This window comes from Salmo trutta, chromosome 19 (genome assembly GCF_901001165.1).
Source record: "Salmo trutta chromosome 19, fSalTru1.1, whole genome shotgun sequence".
In the NCBI taxonomy this organism is placed as follows: Eukaryota; Metazoa; Chordata; class Actinopteri; order Salmoniformes; family Salmonidae; genus Salmo; species Salmo trutta.
Window position 1 is genome coordinate 2940883 of NC_042975.1, and position 20117 is coordinate 2960999.

A 20117-nucleotide genomic window follows, 5' to 3' on the forward strand; every position below is an offset into this window, starting at 1 on the left:
TATATATATATATGTGTTTATTTAAGTATATATATATATATACACACTTAAATACACATATATTTAAGTATATATATATATACTGTATTTTTATGTGGTTTTCATTTCACAAATATTTCATCTAGATTTCATAGTTTAAATATCAAATATTTTCATACAGTGTATATATACAGCTCTGGAAAAAATGAAGAGACCACTGTAAAATAATCCTGTTTCTGTGGTTTTACTATTTATAGGTCTGTGTTTGGGCAAAATTATCTTTTTTGTTTTATTCTATAAACTACTGACAACATTTCTCCCAAATTCCAAATAAAAAATTGTTAATTGAGGGCATTTACTTGCAGAAAATGACAACTGGTCAAATTAACTTAAATGTTCATGAAATACAAGCTTACCCAATAACAAAATGATGGATCTTTCTTGTTTTATTTACAAATGTTTGCACACAGCATGCCAGTGATGAAGACCTGATGTTCAAAACCTTCAACATAGTATAAAGCCTCTACTTCTGCAACAACAGCAGCTTAAAAGCTATAATGAAACAGCTGATAAGCATTTTTAAATGAACAGATCATTGAAACATTGAGAAATAGCTGATTTACTGTAAATTGTGTAAAATAGACCAACCACAGCTGATTCCAATCTCAATCGGAGACATAGCCAGGTGTTGAAGTTCTTTCTATCACATGGACATACACAGTAAAAAGGGGACTCTTTGGATTGATTTTGTTCAGTGTGGAAACAGAACAACACAGAGGAGCAGAGAGTGAAAAAATTATGTCTGGACCAGGGAGAGGAGTAGTTGGACCAGGGAGAGGAGTAGTTGGACCAGGGAGAGGAGTAGTTGGACCAGGGAAAGAAGTAGTTGGACCAGGGAAAGGAGTAGTTGGACCAGGGAGAGGAGTAGTTGGACCAGGGAGAGGAGTAGTTGGATCAGGGAGAGGAGTAGTTGGACAAGGGAGAGGAGTAGTTGGACCAGGGAGAGGAGTAGTTGGACCAGGGAAAGGAGTAGTTGGACCAGGGAGAGGAGTAGTTGGACCAGGGAGAGGAGTAGTTGGACCAGGGAAAGAAGTAGTTGGACCAGGAAAAGGAGTAGTTGGACCAGGGAGAGGAGTAGTTGGACCAGGGAGAGGAGTAGTTGGACCAGGGAAAGGAGTAGTTGGACCAGGGAGAGGAGTAGTTGGACCAGGGAGAGGAGTAGTTGGACCAGGGAAAGGAGTAGTTGGACCAGGGAAAGGAGTAGTTGGACCAAGGAGAGGAGTAGTTGGACCAGGGAGAGGAGTAGTTGGACAAGGGAGAGGAGTAGTTGGACCAGGGAGAGGAGTAGTTGGACCAGGGAAAGGAGTAGTTGGACCAGGGAGAGGAGTAGTTGGACCAGGGAGAGGAGTAATTGGACCAGGGAAAGAAGTAGTTGGACCAGGGAAAGGAGTAGTTGGACCAGGGAGAGGAGTAGTTGGACCAGGGAGAGGAGTAGTTGGACCAGGGAGAGGAGCAGTTGGACCAAGCAGAGGAGTAGCTGGACCAGGCAGAAGAGTAGCTGGACAAGGGAAAGGAGTAGTTGGACCAAGCAGAGGAGTAGTTGGACCAAGCAGAGGAGTAGCTGGATCAGGGAGAGGAGTAGTTGGACCAGCCTAATACCATGGTCTATCACTGAGAGAGGCTGGTGAAAGAGTCCAGCCTACTACCATGGCCTATCACTGAGAGAGACTGGTGAAAGAGTCCAGCCTAATACCATGGTCTATCACTGAGAGAGACTGGTGAAGGAGTCCAGCCTAATACCATGGTCTATCACTGAGAGAGGCTGGTGAAGAGTCCAGCCTAATCCCATGGTCTATCACTGAGAGAGACTGGTGAAAGAGTCCAGCCTAATACCATGGTCTATCACTGAGAGAGGCTGGTGAAGAGTCCAGCCTAATCCCATGGTCTATCACTGAGAGAGGCTGGTGAAGAGTCCAGTCTAATACCATGGTCTATCACTGAGAGAAGCTGGTGAAGAGTCCAGCCTAATCCCATGGTCTATCACTGAGAGAGACTGGTGAAAGAGTCCAGTCTAATCCCATGGTCTATCACTGAGAGAGGCTGGTGAAGAGTCCAGTCTAACACCATGGTCTATCACTGAGAGAGGCTGGTGAAGAGTCCAGTCTAATACCATGGTCTATCACTGAGAGAGGCTGGTGAAGAGTCCAGTCTAATACCATGGTCTATCACTGAGAGAGGCTGGTGAAAGAGTCCAGTCTAATACCATGGTCTATCACTGAGAGAGGCTGGTGAAAGAGTCCAGCCTAATCTCAGATGGTCAACCGTGGCTTCCATTATCCATAATTTTCAACAAACCAACAGGTAAGTAATGCATTTCACAAGGGCTTCTTCCATCATTGCTGTTGCTATGTCCCACAAGGTGCATAGCAAGAGACGACATAATATGTGATGTGGACGAGAACATGTGGCCAAATGCTGAAGATCATATAGATTAGAACAGGACTGGGCGTTTTTGTGTTTTTTTCCCTTCTGTGCCTTTTTTTTACTGTAATTGTGTTTTAATTTTACACATTTGGAACCAAAGGCCATGTGTGTTGGATATGTTGTTCATCACTGGCAGCAATTTCATGTTGCGTATAAAGCTTTTACTGCAGCAATTCTGTCACTTACTCTTTTTTTCTACTGTACATTCTATAAAGTAAAGAGGACTCATTCAGTTTTAGATAGTTTCTTGGCAAAAACACACACCTTCGACACTCAACCCAATGATGTAGAGTGGTTTACAGTAACAGGAAACTGAGTTATAAAAAACACTGGACGTCATGTCTATTGTCTGCAGGTAGAACTGAATAATGACAAGTGATGCAGTTTTTGTAACGCCATCAACTGTTAGTATTTTGGCAGGCTTTGTGCTGTGATTGACTATATGTTCATCTTGGATAGAGAACACGTGCTAGTGTTTTGACAGAATGATTAGATATTGATTTGGGTTTGCCGTGTTTTGACAGAATGATTAGATATTGATTTGGGTTTGCTGTGTTTTGATAGAGTTAGTGTATGTAGAGAACGTTTCTTTTTTTGCATTTTGAAATGTGGAGTTGGTATTTAATGAACAAAATGTGCTTTTGAGCAGAAAATTAACTCTTTGGCTAATTGTGTGATGTAGGTGTGTTGCTGTGTTAAGAGTTTATCAAAAGTATCTTAAGTATCTTAAGTATAGGTAAACACTTGTCAGCAATTGTAAAAAACTGTAATTAGCAAGAAGTTTGCTACCCATAATACCCCACTCAACCCCATTGGCCAAGTGTCAACATTCAATCAAACCTGGGGCCTTACATATCCAGTGTCTCAGAGTAGGAGATTTGCTCTCAGATCAGTTTTGCCGTTTACATCAATAATAAAATGATAGAACAGGTTCTAGATCTGCATTCTGACTCTGAGATGATTTGTGGATGAAGTCCCAGGTCCCTCCTCTGTCCATGATGTTCATTTGGATCTTAACATGCCTTTCTGGGGCCCTAACTGAGATTTGGTTGGGGGGGCCTGTCAAGCCAAATAGTGTCCCCCACTACGTCACAACGGGATTCGATAAACAATAAGTGTCCGTTGCTATATCAACAATGTGACGACCTAATGATTTGAATTTTAGAGATCATTACAGCCTAAATTACGTTATTTTCATCATCGCTATGGAAGCAAGGCTGATTTCCAAGACAATTTTGCTCTTTAACCTCTCATGGCTAGGGGGCAGTATTTTCACGGCTGGATAAAAAACGTACCGATTTAATCTGATTATTAGTCCTGCCCAGAAACTAGAATATGCATATAATTATTAGCTTTGGAGAGAAAACACTCCAAAGTTTCTAAAACTGTTTGAATGGTGTCTGTGAGTATAACAGAACTCCTATGGCAGGCCAAAACCTGAGATGGTTCTGTTCAGGAAGTACCCTCTCTGACCATTTATTTTCTTTCTTTGACATCTCTTCCAAAAACTAAGGATCTCTGCTGTTACGTGACAATACCCACGTCTCCAATGGCCTCTCAGAGCCCGGGAAAAACAGGAATGACGTAATTCAAAGCCCTGGCTGAAACAAAGGAGAGCAAAAGCTAAGTGGTCTCTCAGTGGACTAAGCCTTACGCTCGCGACCCGCCCCGCCCCCGGCTTTCGGTTTTTCCCTCAGTTTACAGGCATGCACTTTCCCGGTCGGAATATTATCGCTTTTCTACGAGATAAATTGCATAAAAATTGGTTTTAAACAGCGGTTGACATGCTTCGAAGTACGGTAATGGAATGTTTAAAAAAAAATTGTCACATTCTGCGCCATGCTCGTGACCGAGATTTAGCGTTGGGATAGTGTCTAGAACGCACGAACAAAACGTCGTTGATGGAACATAACGATGGATTATTTGGGACCAAACCTACATTTGTTATTGAAGTAGAAGTCCTGGGACTGCATTCTGACGAAGAACAGGAAAGGTAAGAACATTTTTCTTATAGGAAATGTGATTTTGGTGAAGGCTAAACTGTGCGGGTGTCTAAATAGCTAGCCCTGTGATGTCGGGCTATGTACTTAGATTTAGCTGTCTTCTGGGTTTTTGTGACATTATATGCTAGCTTGAAAAATGGGTGTCTGATTATTTCTGGCTGGGTACTCTGCTGACATAATCTAATGTTTTGCTTTCGTTGTAAAGCCTTTTTGAAATCGGACAGTGTGGTTAGATAAAGGAGAGTCTTGTCTTTAAAATGGTGTAAAATAGTCATATGTTTGAAAAATGGACGTTTTTGGATTTTTGAGGAGTTTGTATTTCGCGCCACGCCCATCATTGGATAATGGAGCAGGTGTTCCGCTAGCGGAACGTCTAGATGTAAGAGGTTAAATTAATTGACGCGTTTTGTTCAGTAATCCACTGGCTCAAAGATGTTCAAAAAATGCAGACAAATACATCCTAGTAGTACCGGTAACGTTCGTCGAAACAAGTCAACAATGTTTTTAATTAATCCTCAGGCTGTCAAATATCTATACAATCGATAATATTTCAGCCAGACAATAGCGTATTCAATAGAAAGGAAAAATAACGTAGAGCGCGCACACAGTCACGCGCGCAAAACAGTAGTGCACGTGTCAATAGACCACTTCCCAAAACTTCTTATTCTTCATCGGTTTTCAAAAAACAAGTCTGAAACCATTTCTAAAGACTGCTGACATCTAGTGGAAGCCATAGGAACTGCAATCTGGGAGCTATTCAATTCATTATTCTATAGCAAAGCATGTGAATGGACAGGGCGGTAAAAAAAGCCATTTCCTGGATGAATTTTCCTCGGGCTTTTGCCTTCCATATCAGTTCTGTTATACTCACAGATATTATTTTAACAGTTATAGAAACTTCAGAGTGTTTTCTATCCAAATAAACCAATTCTATGCATATCCTATCTTCTGGGCCTGAGTAACAGGCAGTTTACTTTGGGCATGCCAGACTCTCCGAAATTCAGGATACTTCCCCCTAGCCTTATGAAGTTAATTAATACACCAGATACTGACTGTTACTTTTGATTTTGACCCCCCCTTTGTTCAGGGACACATTATTCCATTTCTGTTAGTCACATGTCTGTGGAACTTGTTCAGTTTATGTCTCAGTTGTTTAATCTTGTAATGTTCAAACAAATATTTACACATGTTAAGTTTGCTGAAAATAAACACAGTTGACAGTGAGAGGACGTTTCTTTTTTTGCTGAGTTTATATTGAATCTATATGTTTTGACCATGACAGTTTTCAATCTAAGGTAACACCAAGTAATTTAGTCTCCTCAACTTGTTCAACAGCCACACCATTCATTACCAGATTAATTTGAGGTCTATACCTTAGTGAATGATTCGTCCTTTTGCCTTTTGGTAGGATGTCATTGTAAATGAGAATTTGTTCTTAACTGACTTGCCTAGTTAAATAAAATGGTTTTGTGATGAATCAGCCATCAGATTCGATGAAAGATGGAGTTGTATTTGTCTTTCTACCCATAATTTAATTTAAAATACTCAAGTTTTCTTTCCGTCATTCCTTATATCATTGATCGTGGCTTCATAATACAGTTTCTTCTTCTTTTTTGAGTTTAGTCACAAAATGTCTCAATTTGCAGTAAGTCAGCCAGTCAGATGTGCAGCCAGACTCATTATCCTTTTGCTCTCTTTCAACCATACAGTTTTTAAATTCCTCATCAATCCATGGAGCCTTAACAGTTCTAACAGTCAGTCAGTCTCTTAACAGGTTCATGTTTATCAATAATTGGAAGAAGAAATGTCATAAATTCATCAAGTGTGATCACTGCATCCAATGGGTATGGACACATTATTAGATTATTAATATTATTATTATTATTATTTATTAGAACAAAGTTCTACAGTATTAGTAGAAATGTGATCGATACATGTGGATAATCTTGTTCCTGTAGTGTTTGTAAACACCCTGGTAGGTTGATTACATCTACACGTTCCGCTAGCGGAACGTCTGCTCCAATATCCAATGATGGGCGGGGCGCGAAATTCAAACTCCTCTAAATCCGAAAACTTACACTTTTCAAACATATGACTATGTTACAGCTATTTAAAGACAAGACTCTCCTTTATCTAACCAAACTGTCCGATTTCAAAAAGGCTTTACAGCGAAAGCAAAACATTAGATTATGTCAGCAGAGTACCCAGCCAGGAATAATCACACAGCCATTTTTCAAGCTAGCATATCATGTCACATAAACCCAAACCATATCTAAATGCAGCACTAACCTTTGATGATCTTCATCAGATGACACACCTAGGACATTGTGTTATACAATACATGCATGTCTGTTCAATCAAGTTCATATTTATATCAAAAACCAGCTTTTTACATTAGCATGTGACGTTCAGAACTAGCATTCCCACCGAACACTTCCGGTGATTTTACTAAATTACTCACGATAAACGTTCACAAAAAGCATAACAATTATTTTAAGAATTATAGATACAGAACTCCTCTATGCACTCGATATGTCCGATTTTAAAATAGCTTTTCGGATGAAGCACATTTTGCAATAATGTAAGTACATAGCCCGGCGTTACAGGGCTAGCTATTTAGACACCCACCCAGTGTAGCCTTCACCAAAATCACATTTCCTATAAGAAAAATGTTCTTACCTTGCTTGTTCTTCATCAGAATACACTGCCAGGACTTCTACTTCAATAACAAATGTAGGTTTGGTCCCAAATAATCCATCGTTATATCCAAACAGCGACGTTTTGTTCGTGCGTTCTAGACACTATCCCAACGCTAAATCTCGGCCACGAGCATGACGCAAAATATGACAAAAAATTTCGAAATATTCCATTACCGTACTTCGAAGCATGTCAACCGCTGTTTAAAACCAATATTTATGCAATTTATCTCGTAGAGAAGCGATAATATTCCGACCGGGAATCTGCCTGTCTGTAAACTGAGGAAAAAACCAAAAGCCGGGGGCGGGGCGTGTCACGCGCCTAAGGCTTAGTCCATTGACTGACCACTCAGCATTTGCTCTCGTGTGCTTCAGCCAGGGCTTTGAATGACATCATTCCTGTTTTTCCCGGGCTGTGAGACTCCATTGTTGACGTGAGAAGTGTCACGTAAGAGCAGAGATCCTTTGTAAACGACAGAGATAATAAAGAAGGGCAAGAAATGTTCAGACAGGGTACTTCCTGAACAGAAGCATCTCAGGTTTTTGCCTGCCATAGGAGTTCTGTTATACTCACAGACACCATTCAAACAGTTTCAGAAACTTTGGAGTGTTTTCTCTCCAAAGCTAATAATTATATGCATATTCCAGTTTCTGGGCAGGACTAATAATCAGATTAAATCGGGTACGTTTTTTATCCAGCCGTGAAATTACTGCCCCCTAGATGTAACAGGTTAATAACCTGAAACAGATTACAGCCACTGGTTACAGTCAGAAGTTTCCTCTTGAGCGGACAGCTTGATGAAAACCAGTCAATATTCAGGTCCCCAAGAAAGCAGACCTCTCTGTTTACATCACATACACTATCAAGCATTTCACACATATTATTTAGATACTGACTGTTAGCACTTGGTGGCCTTTAGCAACACCCCAAAAGAAAAGGCTTTAGATGTGCCAAGTGAACCTGCAACCACAACACTTCAATAACACTTGACATTTTCTCTAAGCATTACAGGGATATGGCTCTGAATATAGACAGCAACTTCTCCCCCGTAAGCATTTCTTTCTCGTCTATAGATGTTATATCCTTGAATTGTTACTGATGTATCATCAAATGAATTATCTAAGTGAGTCTCAGAAATGGCTAATATATGAAAGTTATCTGATGTTAGCAAGATATTGATTTCATGAACCTTATTTCTAAGGCTACTTAACTTAATATGGGCTATTTTCAGCCCTTTCCTGGGTAGCTTATCAGAAATCATATGGAAAATTAGACGGATCTGAGGGAGAGGAGAAATAGGTTGTTACAGTAAGCTGAATTCAAAGCCTGGTATGTGGTAACCAATACATTTAGTGTCACGCCCTGACCTGAGAGAGCTGTTTTTCTCTGTTTGGTTAGGTCAGGGTGTGATGTGGGGTGGGCATTCTATGCTATCTATTTCTTTGTTTTGGCCGAGTATGGTTTTCAATCAGAGGCAGCTGTCTATCATTGTCTCTGATTGGGAATCATACTTAGGCAGCCTTTTCCCACCTGTGTTTGTGGGTAGTTATTTTCTGTTTAGTATTTTCTGTTACCTGACAGAACTGTTGGCATTTCGTTTTTGTTCCTTTGTTCGGTTGTTTCATTGATTAAATAAAAAAAATCATGAACACTTCCCAAGCTGCGCTTTGGTCCCCTTCTCATTCCAACGAATGTCGTTCGAATTAGTTTGCAAAGCAAGAACGTAATTAAATGCTAACATTGCAATTATTTTGTGTGCAAGTATTCAGGATCATCTTTTGCGTACCTAATTGTAGTTCTTGCATTGCGTACTGCATAGGGTATATTTTAAGTTTCCCTATATCCCCAAAAATTCCCAGGATTTTCCTGATTTCCACGAATCAATCCCGTACAAACCCACAAATTGTCAAAGCAAAAATACCTACCTTGCAGGATTAACAATTCTACTGGGCTCTGCATATCCAATGGCAGTTATGTTATTTATTGTCCCTAGTCCCTACAGATCTGATAGAATCCGCTCTGCCTTACCACTGAGCTAGTATACAACTAGGGACTGTTCCTCAAACTCAAGGGTCTTACAGTAGAGTGGGCTATCCCTTAAGTCAAGTGCCTATACTACCTCACTCTGCAACCCAGCACCTTTTCAGGATCGTCCAGGCCAGATAGTCGACCTTAGGACCCTATGAGTGGACACTCTCTCCTGGGTTGGTTTAGCCCAGAATCACCCCTCATACGTCTCCTGCCAATGCACTCAGTACCTTTAGTTGGGTCTCAGGTTCCTTCACACCAGCAATTCAGGTTCCCGATGGACAAATTAACCAGATGCTACAAATCCTCAATTAATCCAGTCTGTTTCAGAAACCAGGAGTAAAACCACATGCACTTGTATGACTCTTTGATAACACAGGGTTTCAGAACAATAAAACAAGTTTATTCAAATTTCCAGAAACAGGCATAAAAAAACCAGATCAATCAATCAATCACAAATCAATATCCCCAATCGATGATAAGCAAAAATATAACTTGGATTAAATTGAGAGATGCCTTCAGCGCCCTTAACTAAACCCTTATTAGTGTGTGTCAATAAAATATGTTTGGTCTATAACAATTTTATGAGAAGCACAGTGTTCAATAACAAGAAAAACAAGTTCTTACCTTCTACAAATTATAAACAGATTTTTGTCTCCCCCTTCAGGTTGCTCAGTCCCTCAGTTGGTGTCTAAAAAACTAACAGCTACTAGAACACTCCTATCAATGAGGTAACCTTAAGGGTTCCTCCTAGAATGTACTAGAACACTCCTATCAATGAGGTAACCTTCAGGGTTCCTCCTAGAATGTACTAGAACACTCCTATCAATGAGGTAACCTTAAGGGTTCCTCCTAGAAGGTACTAGAATACTTTCAGAATAAAAACCAAGTATATTAAAAATCGAAATGAATCTGAAGTTAAAAGGCTTCAGTAAAAGTCTTTCTCCAGCAGACGACAGGTTCTTCTAGCAAACTCAAAGAGAGTCGCTCCCTTCCCATGAAACCTGCTTCCTTTATACCCTTAATGCCTCTTCTGATAACCCATCAGGATTACCACCTGCTCCACTGATGCCTTCGGTGGTTAACACCTAATGCATCCATCTTCTCAAAAGGGGCTTTTTCAGCCCCCACTAACCTCCACGTTTTCCCACCTAGGCAGGACGTACGCTTCAACCTACTTGCTGCTCTGACCTGGGGATTTCCAGATCAAGCTAGCACCCTTAATATACTTCATGAACATCAACTTCTTAAAACATACATTTTTCAAACATGAACCTTTCCTATTCCCTTCACCCTCCTACCTTTAACTAAATTATAGTCTTTCTACAACCTAATTTATTACTCCACTTATATATTAATACATCAATATTTTAAACATTTCAACATTATAACATTTTACCGTTATAACATGTCATTACCAACCTCCTAAGGCCTTGTCCTCTAAGCCTAATCAAACACAGTCTATATGATTCACACCTTAAGGAAAACAACATTATAACTCTCCTAACCTTTAACTGCATTATTTTAACACACCGTTAATATCTCTCAATGTATATCTCCCAATGTTTAATAACCTGTCTACAGGAAAGAACCTCAGTCTACCTTTGTACATTACCAAACAGGAAAGAACCAGTCTACCTCTGTACATTACCAAACAGGAAAGAACCTCAGTCTACCTTTGTACATTACCAAACAGGAAAGAACCTCAGTCTACCTCTGTACATTACCAAACAGGAAAGAACCTCAGTCTACCTCTGTACATTACCAAACAGGAAATAACCTCAGTCTACCTCTGTACATTACCAAACAGGAAAGAACCTCAGTCTACCTTTGTACATTACCAAACAGGAAAGAACCAGTCTACCTTTGTACATTACCAAAAAGGAAAGAACCTCAGTCTACCTTTGTACATTACCAAACAGGAAAGAACCTCAGTCTACCTTTGTACATTACCAAACAGGAAAGAACCAGTCTACCTCTGTACATTACCAAACAGGAAAGAACCTCAGTCTACCTCTGTACATTACCAAACAGGAAATAACCTCAGTCTACCTCTGTATATTAGCAAACAGGAAAGAACCTCAGTCTACCTCTGTACATTAGCAAACAGGAAAGAACCTCAGTCTACCTCTGTACATTACCAAACAGGAAAGAACCTCAGTCTACCTCTGTACATTACCAAACAGGAAATAACCTCAGTCTACCTCTGTACATTACCAAACAGGAAATAACCTCAGTCTACCTCTGTACATTACCAAACAGGAAATAACCTCAGTCTACCTCTGTACATTACCAAACAGGAAATAACCTCAGTCTACCTCTGTACATTACCAAACAGGAAAGAACCAGTCTACCTCTGTACATTACCAAACAGGAAAGAACCAGTCTACCTCTGTACATTACCAAACAGGAAATAACCTCAGTCTACCTCTGTACATTACCAAACAGGAAAGAACCAGTCTACCTCTGTACATTACCAAACAGGAAATAACCTCAGTCTACCTCTGTACATTACCAAACAGGAAATAACCTCAGTCTACCTCTGTACATTACCAAACAGGAAAGAACCTCAGTCTACCTCTGTACATTACCAAACAGGAAAGAACCAGTCTACCTCTGTACATTACCAAACAGGAAAGAACCTCAGTCTACCTCTGTACATTACCAAACAGGAAATAACCTCAGTCTACCTCTGTACATTACCAAACAGGAAAGAACCAGTCTACCTCTGTACATTACCAAACATATTTATGTTCTATTTCTTCTTGTAGACATAAACAATTTACGTTTTAGTCCTTCAACTAACATCCAGTAAGACGTAGTGTCAGTTCATTCAACTAATCTTGGCAACCCACGAGAGATTATTACAAATCAACCGTATTCTGTCATTATAAGGAACCACTCCTTCTTCAAAAGAACTATCTGCAGAATCAGAACCAGGAAGAAAAGACAAGTAGAAGTGAAGAAAGTTGAGCTGACTTCCTGTTCCTCCCTCAGGGACTGATGTCATGAGTGGCTAACAGGCGTAGCATGAAGTCCCCTGGCAGCCCTAGTCTGATCAGTTCCACACGGAGCTGGAAACAGAACACACACAGTGATTATCAGGTAGAGCTGAGGAGAAACCTGTCTGATCTGACAGTGACACTGACCTGCTGAAACACCACGTTTCTGATGTAATCATCTGTCAGTGGGATCAGAGAGGACACTTTTATCCTCAGTACAACAACGTATCCTGTGGAAACACAGTCAGTCCACATTATTACAACACACATACACATATTTTTTTTAAAATTTTTGAACAAAAGTTAATTTTGTACTTACTAGGCCCACTGTTCTTTGTTGTACTGTCCACAATATGGGTTGTGAGATCGGTGGTTGGGTTTGTACTTAAAGTTGGGGATGCTGTGGTTGCGTATGTACTGAAATTTGTGGGCGTGGTTGGAAGTTCAGGTGCAATCTCTGTGGTCGTGAGGTTTATTGTCAGAGGAGGAGAGGTTATTGGTTCCTCTGTGGTTATGAGATTTATTGTCTGAGGAGGAGAGGTTGTTGGTTCCTTTGTGGTCGTGAGGTTAATTGTCAGATGAGGGGAGGTTATTGGTTCCTCTGTGGTCGTGAGGTTTATTGTCAGAGGAGGGGAGGTTGTTGGCTCTGTGGTTATGAGATTTATTGTCGGAGGAGGGGAGGTTGTTGGTTCCTCTGTGGTCGTGAGGTTTATTGTCAGAGGAGGGGAGGTTGTTGGCTCCTCTGTGGTTGTGAGATTTGTTGTCGGAGGAGGGGAGGTTGTTGGTTCCTCTGTGGTCGTGAGGTTTATTGTCAGAGGAGGGGAGGTTGTTGGTTCCTCTGTGGTTGTGAGGTTTATTGTCAGAGGAAGAGAGGTTGTTGGCTCTGTGGTTATGATGGCTGTAGCACAAAGGACAGACAGACAAGCAAATAGACAGTCAGAGATGTGTTGATTGGTTGATTGATTGGTAATTATCTCAAACATGCATTTCAACTGGAATCTGTAAGTAACAGTGAGACTATCAGACCACCAGAAAGGGGATCATTAACCTCATAATGTAGTGATACTGTAGCAACAACTAGCATTGTTTTCACTATATATTTTGCCTCTTGGTGATGTCATTCGAAAACATAATGTTAAATTTCACTGCTATGCGGACGACACACAGCTGTACATTTCAATGAAACATGGTGAAGCCCCAAAATTGCCCTCGCTAGAAGCCTGTGTCTCAGACATAAGGAAGTGGATGGCTGCAAACTTTCTACTCTTAAACTCGGACAAAACAGAGATGCTTGTTCTAGGTCCCAAGAAACAAAGAGATCTTCTGTTGAATCTGACAATTAATCTGGATGGTTGTACAGTCGTCTCAAATAAAACTGTGAAGGACCTCAGCGTTACTCTGGACCCTGATCTCTCTTTTGAAGAACATATCAAGACTGTTTCAAGGACAGCTTTTTTCCATCTACGTAACATTGCAAAAATCTGAAACTTTCTGTCCAAAAATGACGCAGAAAAATTAATCCATGCCTTTGTTACTTCTAGGTTGGACTACTGCAATGCTCTACTTTCTGGCTACCCGGATAAAGCACTAAATAAACTTCAGTTAGTGCTAAATACGGCTGCTAGAATCCTGACTAGAACCAAAAAATTTGATCATATTACTCCAGTGCTAGCCTCTCTACACTGGCTTCCTGTTAAGGCAAGGGCTGATTTCAAGGTTTTACTGCTAACCTACAAAGCATTACATGGGCTTGCTCCTAACTATCTTTCCGATTTGGTCCTGCCATACATACCTACACGTACGCTACGGTCACAAGACGCGGGCCTCCTAATTGTTCCTAGAATTTCTAAGCAAACAGCTGGAGGCAGGGCTTTCTCCTATAGAGCTCCATTTTTATGGAAAAGTCTGCCTACCCATATGAGAGATGCAGACTCAGGCTCAACCTTTAAGTCTTTACTGAAGACTTATCTCTTCAGTAGGTCCTATGATTAAGTGTAGTCTGGCCCAGGGGTGTGAAGGTGAATGGAAAGGCTGGAGCAACGAACCGCCCTTGCTGTCTCTGCCTGGCCGGTTTCCCCTCTTTCCACTGGGATTCTCTGCCTCTACCCCTATTACGGTGGCTGAGTCACTGGCTTACTGGTGTTCTTCCATGCCGTCCATGGGAGGGGTGTGTCACTTGAGGGGGTTGAGTCACTGACGTGGTCTTCCTGTCTGGGTTGGCGCCCCCCCTTGGGCTGTGCCGTGGCGGAGATCTTTGTGGGCTATACTCGGCCTTGTCCTGGGATGGTATGTTGGTGGTTGGAGATATCCCTCCAGTGGTGTGGAGGCTGTGCTTTGGCAAAGTGGGTGGGGTTAAATCCTACCTGTTTGGCCCTGTCCGGGGGTTTCATCGGATGGGGCCACAGTGTCTCCTGACCCCTCCTGTCTCAGCCTCCAGTATTTATGCTGCAGTAGTTTGTGTCGGGGGGCTAGGGTCAGTCTGTCACATCTGGAGTATTTCTCTTGTCTTTTCCGGTGTCCTGTGTGAATTTAAATATGCTCTCTCTAATTCTCTTTCTTTCTTTCTCTCTCGGAGGACCTGAGCCCTAGGACCATGCCTCAGGACTACCTGGCTTGATGACTCCTTGCTGTCCCCAGTTCACCTGGCCGTGCTGCTGCTCCAGTTCCAACTGTTCTGCCTGCAGCTATGGAACCCTGACCTGTTCACCGGATGTGCTACCTGTCCCAGACCTGTTGTCCCAGACCTGCTGGAACCCTGACCTATTCACCGGACGTGCTACCTGTCCCAGACCTGCTGTTTTCAACTCTCTAGAGACAGCAGGAACGGTAGAGATACTCTCAAAGATCGGCTATGAAAAAGCCAACTGACACTTACTCTTGTGTTACTGACTTGTTGCACCCTCGACAACTACTATGATTATTATTATTTGACAATGCTGGTAATTTATGAACATCTAGGCCATGTGCTGTTATAATCTCCACCCGGCACAGCCAGAAGAGGACTGGCCACCCCTCATAGCCTGGTTCCTCTCTAGGTTTCTTCCTAGGTTTTGGCCTTTCTAGGGAGCTTTTCCTAGCCACCGTGCTTCTACACCTGCATTGCTTGCTGTTTGGGGTTTTAGGCTGGGTTTCTGTACAGCACTTTGTGATATCAGCTGATGTAAGAAGGACTATATAAATACATTTCATTTGATTTGATCTGTAAGTAACAGTGAGACTAGCAGAACACCAGAAAGGGGATCATTAACCTCTTGTAGTGAAACTGTACCCACCGCTTGTGTTTCCAACCCTGACGATCACACAGCGCAGCTCAGAGTGATACTTGGAACTGAGAAGATCAACAGAACAACTGTTACACCGTTCAGATCTTTGTTAAACAGCATTTATTAAAACATTACAAAACCAAACCAACCACATACCATTGGTTTAATGAAACACGTCAAAACCAAACCAACCACAGACCATTGGTTTAATGAAACACCACCTACCATTGAAGGGAAATGCAGGTTAAACTCTTATAGAACCTAGTCAGTTGCACAACTGAATGGATTCAACCAAAATGTGTCTGAATGTACATTTAACTGATTGTCTTGATAGTAGCCTACAGAAATTATGGATAATACTAGTTAATTAATCAGGTTAGTCATGCTAGTTAATTAATCAGGTTAGTCATGCTAGTTAATTCATCAGGTTAGTCATGCTTGTTCATTAATCAGGTTAGTCATGCTAGTTCATTAATCAGGTTAGTCATGCTGGTTAATTCATCAGGTTAGTCATGCTAGTTTATTAATCAGGTTAGTCATGCTAGTTCATTAATCAGGTTAGTCATGCTAGTTCATTAATCAGGTTAGTCATGCTAGTTAATTCATCAGGTTAGTCATGCTAGTTCATTAATCAGGTTAGTCATGCTAGTTCATTAATCAGGTTAGTCATGCTAGTTCATTAATCAGGTTAGTCATGCTAGTTCATTAATCAGGTTAGTCATGCTGGTTAATTCATCAGGTTAGTCATGCTTGTTCATTAATCAGGTTAGTCATGCTAGTTCATTAATCAGGTTAGTCATGCTAGTTCATTAATCAGGTTAGTCATGCTAGTTCATTAATCAGGTTAGTCATGCTAGTTCATTAATCAGGTTAGTCATGCTAGTTCATTAATCAGGTTAGTCATGCTAGTTCATTAATCAGGTTAGTCATGCTAGTTCATTAATCAGGTTAGTCATGCTAGTTCATTAATCAGGTTAGTCATGCTAGTTAATTAATCAGGTTAGTCATGCTAGTTCATTAATCAGGTTAGTCATGCTAGTTAATTAATCAGGTCAGTCATGCTAGTTAATTAATGAGGTCAGTCATGCTAGTTCATTAATCAGGTTAGTCATGCTAGTTCATTAATCAGGTTAGTCATGCTAGTTAATTAATCAGGTTAGTTATGCTAGTTAATTAATCAGGTTAGTCATGCTAGTTCATTTTGTGCCTTTATTTAATCAGGTTAGTCATTATGTTCAGCTATAAGTTTCCAGTTGAAGTGGCTGCAGACTGACCTGTTGTTCACTCCCTGAGCGATGAAGCACACAGGATAGTACCCTCCCTCCTCATCCTCAGTGGGCGTCCATCTCAGAAGGTACTTTCCTGGATCAGTGGTGTTATCTGTGATACCGGAAGGTCCACTCACCAACAGCTCTGAAACCCTTAAACGCACAGGGAGAAAAAAATACAGTCATTTTTATTTTTCATTATGAACCCCATTAGCTGTTGCTGAAGCTGCAGCTACTCTTCCTGGGGTCACACAAAACATGACTTTATACGTAACATTAATAGACAAGAAAAGCTCAAGGACAGAACTGCATCACTTCAAAATCTGAATAAAATAATAAAAAATCTCCTTTCTTGAAATGGAATATGTTAAATGTTGTAGCTAAAAATGTCTTGAATTAAGTTGACATATTTTCTGTTTGTGTTTGACAATATATGCCAGATCAGGAACCATATCAGTTTATGTATTAACTGTACATGCCAGATCAGGAACCATATCAGTGTATGTATTGTCTTTACATGTCAGATCAGGAACCATTTCAGTGTATGTATTGTCTTTACATGCCTGAGCAGAAACCATATCAGTTTATCACCTTTTTCTATCTGAGCGTTCTGTAAACAAAGAAGAGGCCTGCAGGTCCTGACAGAGATCATTGCGGTGCTGTCGTCATTTTTCATGCTGCAGGCAGGAACCGGTGGTCAGACAGACCACTTTTGGGATCAATATTTTGTTGTCCCGCAGATTATTTTGAAAGGGTCATCTTTCTGCTTTGTATGTGTTACCCTATGCCTACCAATCGTATTAAAATCCTGTATTTTTCGCATTAGTCACATACTCAGAATTCGCTTCTTTAACTTCAGTCGACTACCTTTCTTCTCCTAGTTTGGCGTGTGGTCTCATTGAAAGTAGTCTGTCTACATGGGCGGAGAATCACGTGGCAGTTAGTTTAACCTCTCTCGGGTATGTGTTTGACGAAATCGTCCCGCCTAGTCAACAGCCAATTTCTCAAAAATATGACTACTTTACACCATTTGAAAGATTAGACTCTCGTTAATCAAACTACGTTGTCTGATTTCAAAAAGGATTTACAGCGAAAGCAAAACATTAGAATATGTTAGGAGAGTCCCCAGCTAAAAAGAACCACATAGTGATTTTCTAAGCAACCACCATGCATCACAAATAACCAAAACCCAGCTAAATGGCGACTAACCTTTGACAATCTTCATCAGATGACACTCCAAGGACATCATGTTACACAATACATGCATTATTTTGTTCGATAAAGTTCATATTTATATATAAAAACAGCATTTTACAGTGGCGCGTGACGTTCATAAAATATTTTCCCTCAAAAACTTCCGGTGATCAGCTCTACAATTTACTAAATAACATATAGAACACATTTATAAAATATTATATTGTCATTCAAAGAATTACAGATTAACATCTCGTGAATGCAACCGCATTGCCGGATAAAAATATAACATTACTGGGAAATCACACTTTGCAATAAACGAGGTACTATGCTCAGAAAAATAGGCTAGGCGAAGGAGGTTAGCGCCATCTTGGAACCATGTCAAATAATTTATATAGTTTTGTAAATTTTCCATTACCTTTGCTTATCTTCAACACAAGGCACTTCCAGGATATCCCAGGTCGATAACAAATGTCGGTTTGTTCGAAAAAGTTCATAATTTATGTCGAAATTGCTCCGTCTTGATAACGCGTCCTGTAGGCTACTGTACTCTATCCCAAAAGACCGAAGCGCGCGGAAAACATCGTCACTAAAAGTACGGAAAAAAAAATATTTTCGGGCGTTCAAACATGTCAAACGTTGTAAAGCATAAATCTTTAGGGCCTTTTTCGACGAGAACTTCAATAATATTCAAGGCGGACGAATGCATTCTCTTTTGAAACGTTAGGAACGAGAGGGTATACCACGGGAGCGCGCACCCATAGAAGAATAGGCCATCAGCTTGTGACCACCTTTCCATGCTTCTCCTTCGGTCAGTTTCTGCCGGAGAACACTCAAACCACTTTGTAAAGACTGTTGACATCTAGAGGAAGCCTTATGAAGTGCTACATGACTAATCAGATCCTGTTTGTATCATAGGCCGAGGTTTGAATGTGATTCCACACCTCAGACATCCACTTCCTGTTTGAGTTTCGCTCTGAGTTTTGACTGCTATATGAGTTCTGTTATACTCACAGACACCATTCAAACAGTTTTAGAAACTTTAGGGTGTTTTCTATCCACCCCTACTAATTATATGCATATCCTAGTTTCTGGGTAAGAATAGTAACCAGATTAAATCGGGTACGTTTTTTATCCGGCCGTGAAAATACTGCCCCCTACCCTAGAGAGGATAAACATTTAATTAAATATGATTAGACTGTAGTTTATCACAGTGTCTGTAAATAAATCATTTGAATGGAAGGAAGTAGGGCTCAACCAACATGAGTCCAAGTGCAATTAAAAAACTAAATCAACATTGAAAAGAAAAAGTTACAACGCGCACATAGGTTACTATGGTGACCATAGGTTAGGTTACTATGGTGACCATAGGTTAGGTTACTTTGGTGACCATAGGTTAGGTTACTATGGTGACCATAGGTTAGGTTACTATGGTGACCATAGGTTAGGTTACTATGGTGACCATAGGTAAGGCTACTAAATCGTCATCCTAAAAGGTAGGCTATACGCTAATCGTCCTCCTAAAAGGTAGGCTATACGCTAATCGTACTCCTAAAAGGTAGGCTATACGCTAATCGCCCTCCTAAAAGGTAGGCTATACGCTAATCGCCCTCCTAAAAGGTAGGCTATACGCTAATCGTCCTCCTAAAAGCTAGGCTATATACTAATCGCCCTCCTAAAAGCTAGGCTATATACTAATCGCCCTCCTAAAAGCTAGGCTATATGCTAATCGCCCTCCTAAAAGCTAGGCTATATGCTAATCGCCCTCCTAAAAGCTAGGCTATATGCTAATCGCCCTCCTAAAAGCTAGGCTATATGCTAATCGCCCTCCTAAAAGCTAGGCTATATGCTAATCGCCCTCCTAAAAGCTAGGCTATATGCTAATCGCCCTCCTAAAAGCTAGGCTATATGCTAATCGCCCTCCTAAAAGCTAGGCAAAATGCTAATCGTCCTCCTAAAATTTAGGCAAAATGCTAATCGTCCTCCTAAAAGGTAGGCTATATGCTAATTGTCCTCCTAAAAGGTAGGCTAAATGCTAATTGGCTATATCCAATATGAAAAACGTAGCAAGTGTCACTGTCATCATTCTTGCTGCTTCAAGTTCAGTAGCCGTACCTGCGAGATCAGGTGAGCGTGTGGTTTAAATAAACAAGGCTGAATGGAGAAGCACGGGGCAGTTATCTTTCTTAGGAAATGTAC

The 20117-nt window shown here is 40.8% G+C and overlaps 1 protein-coding gene across 4 annotated transcripts in view; it reads right to left on the minus strand.

The window, feature by feature from the left end:
* Window positions 1–20117, minus strand: part of LOC115153829 (mucin-5AC) — a 56680-nt gene that overhangs the window by 21845 nt on the left and 14718 nt on the right. The window contains exons 7-12 of one of the 4 annotated variants that reach the window (XR_003867765.1): window positions 16731–16877; window positions 15466–15521; window positions 12513–13091; window positions 12341–12423; window positions 10858–12265; window positions 9573–10783 (exon numbers count right to left, since the gene is read on the minus strand). Coding sequence is in view for 1 of the 4 variants with exons in the window: in XM_029699434.1 (XP_029555294.1) it covers window positions 12185–12265; window positions 12341–12423; window positions 12513–13091; window positions 15466–15521; window positions 16731–16877 (946 nt within the window). In the remaining 3 variants the exon portion in view is untranslated. Of the gene's footprint in view, window positions 1–9572; window positions 12266–12340; window positions 12424–12512; window positions 13092–15465; window positions 15522–16730; window positions 16878–20117 lie in introns of those variants that run through there. The other 3 variants (XR_003867764.1, XR_003867766.1, XM_029699434.1) reach the window with 3 other exon arrangements.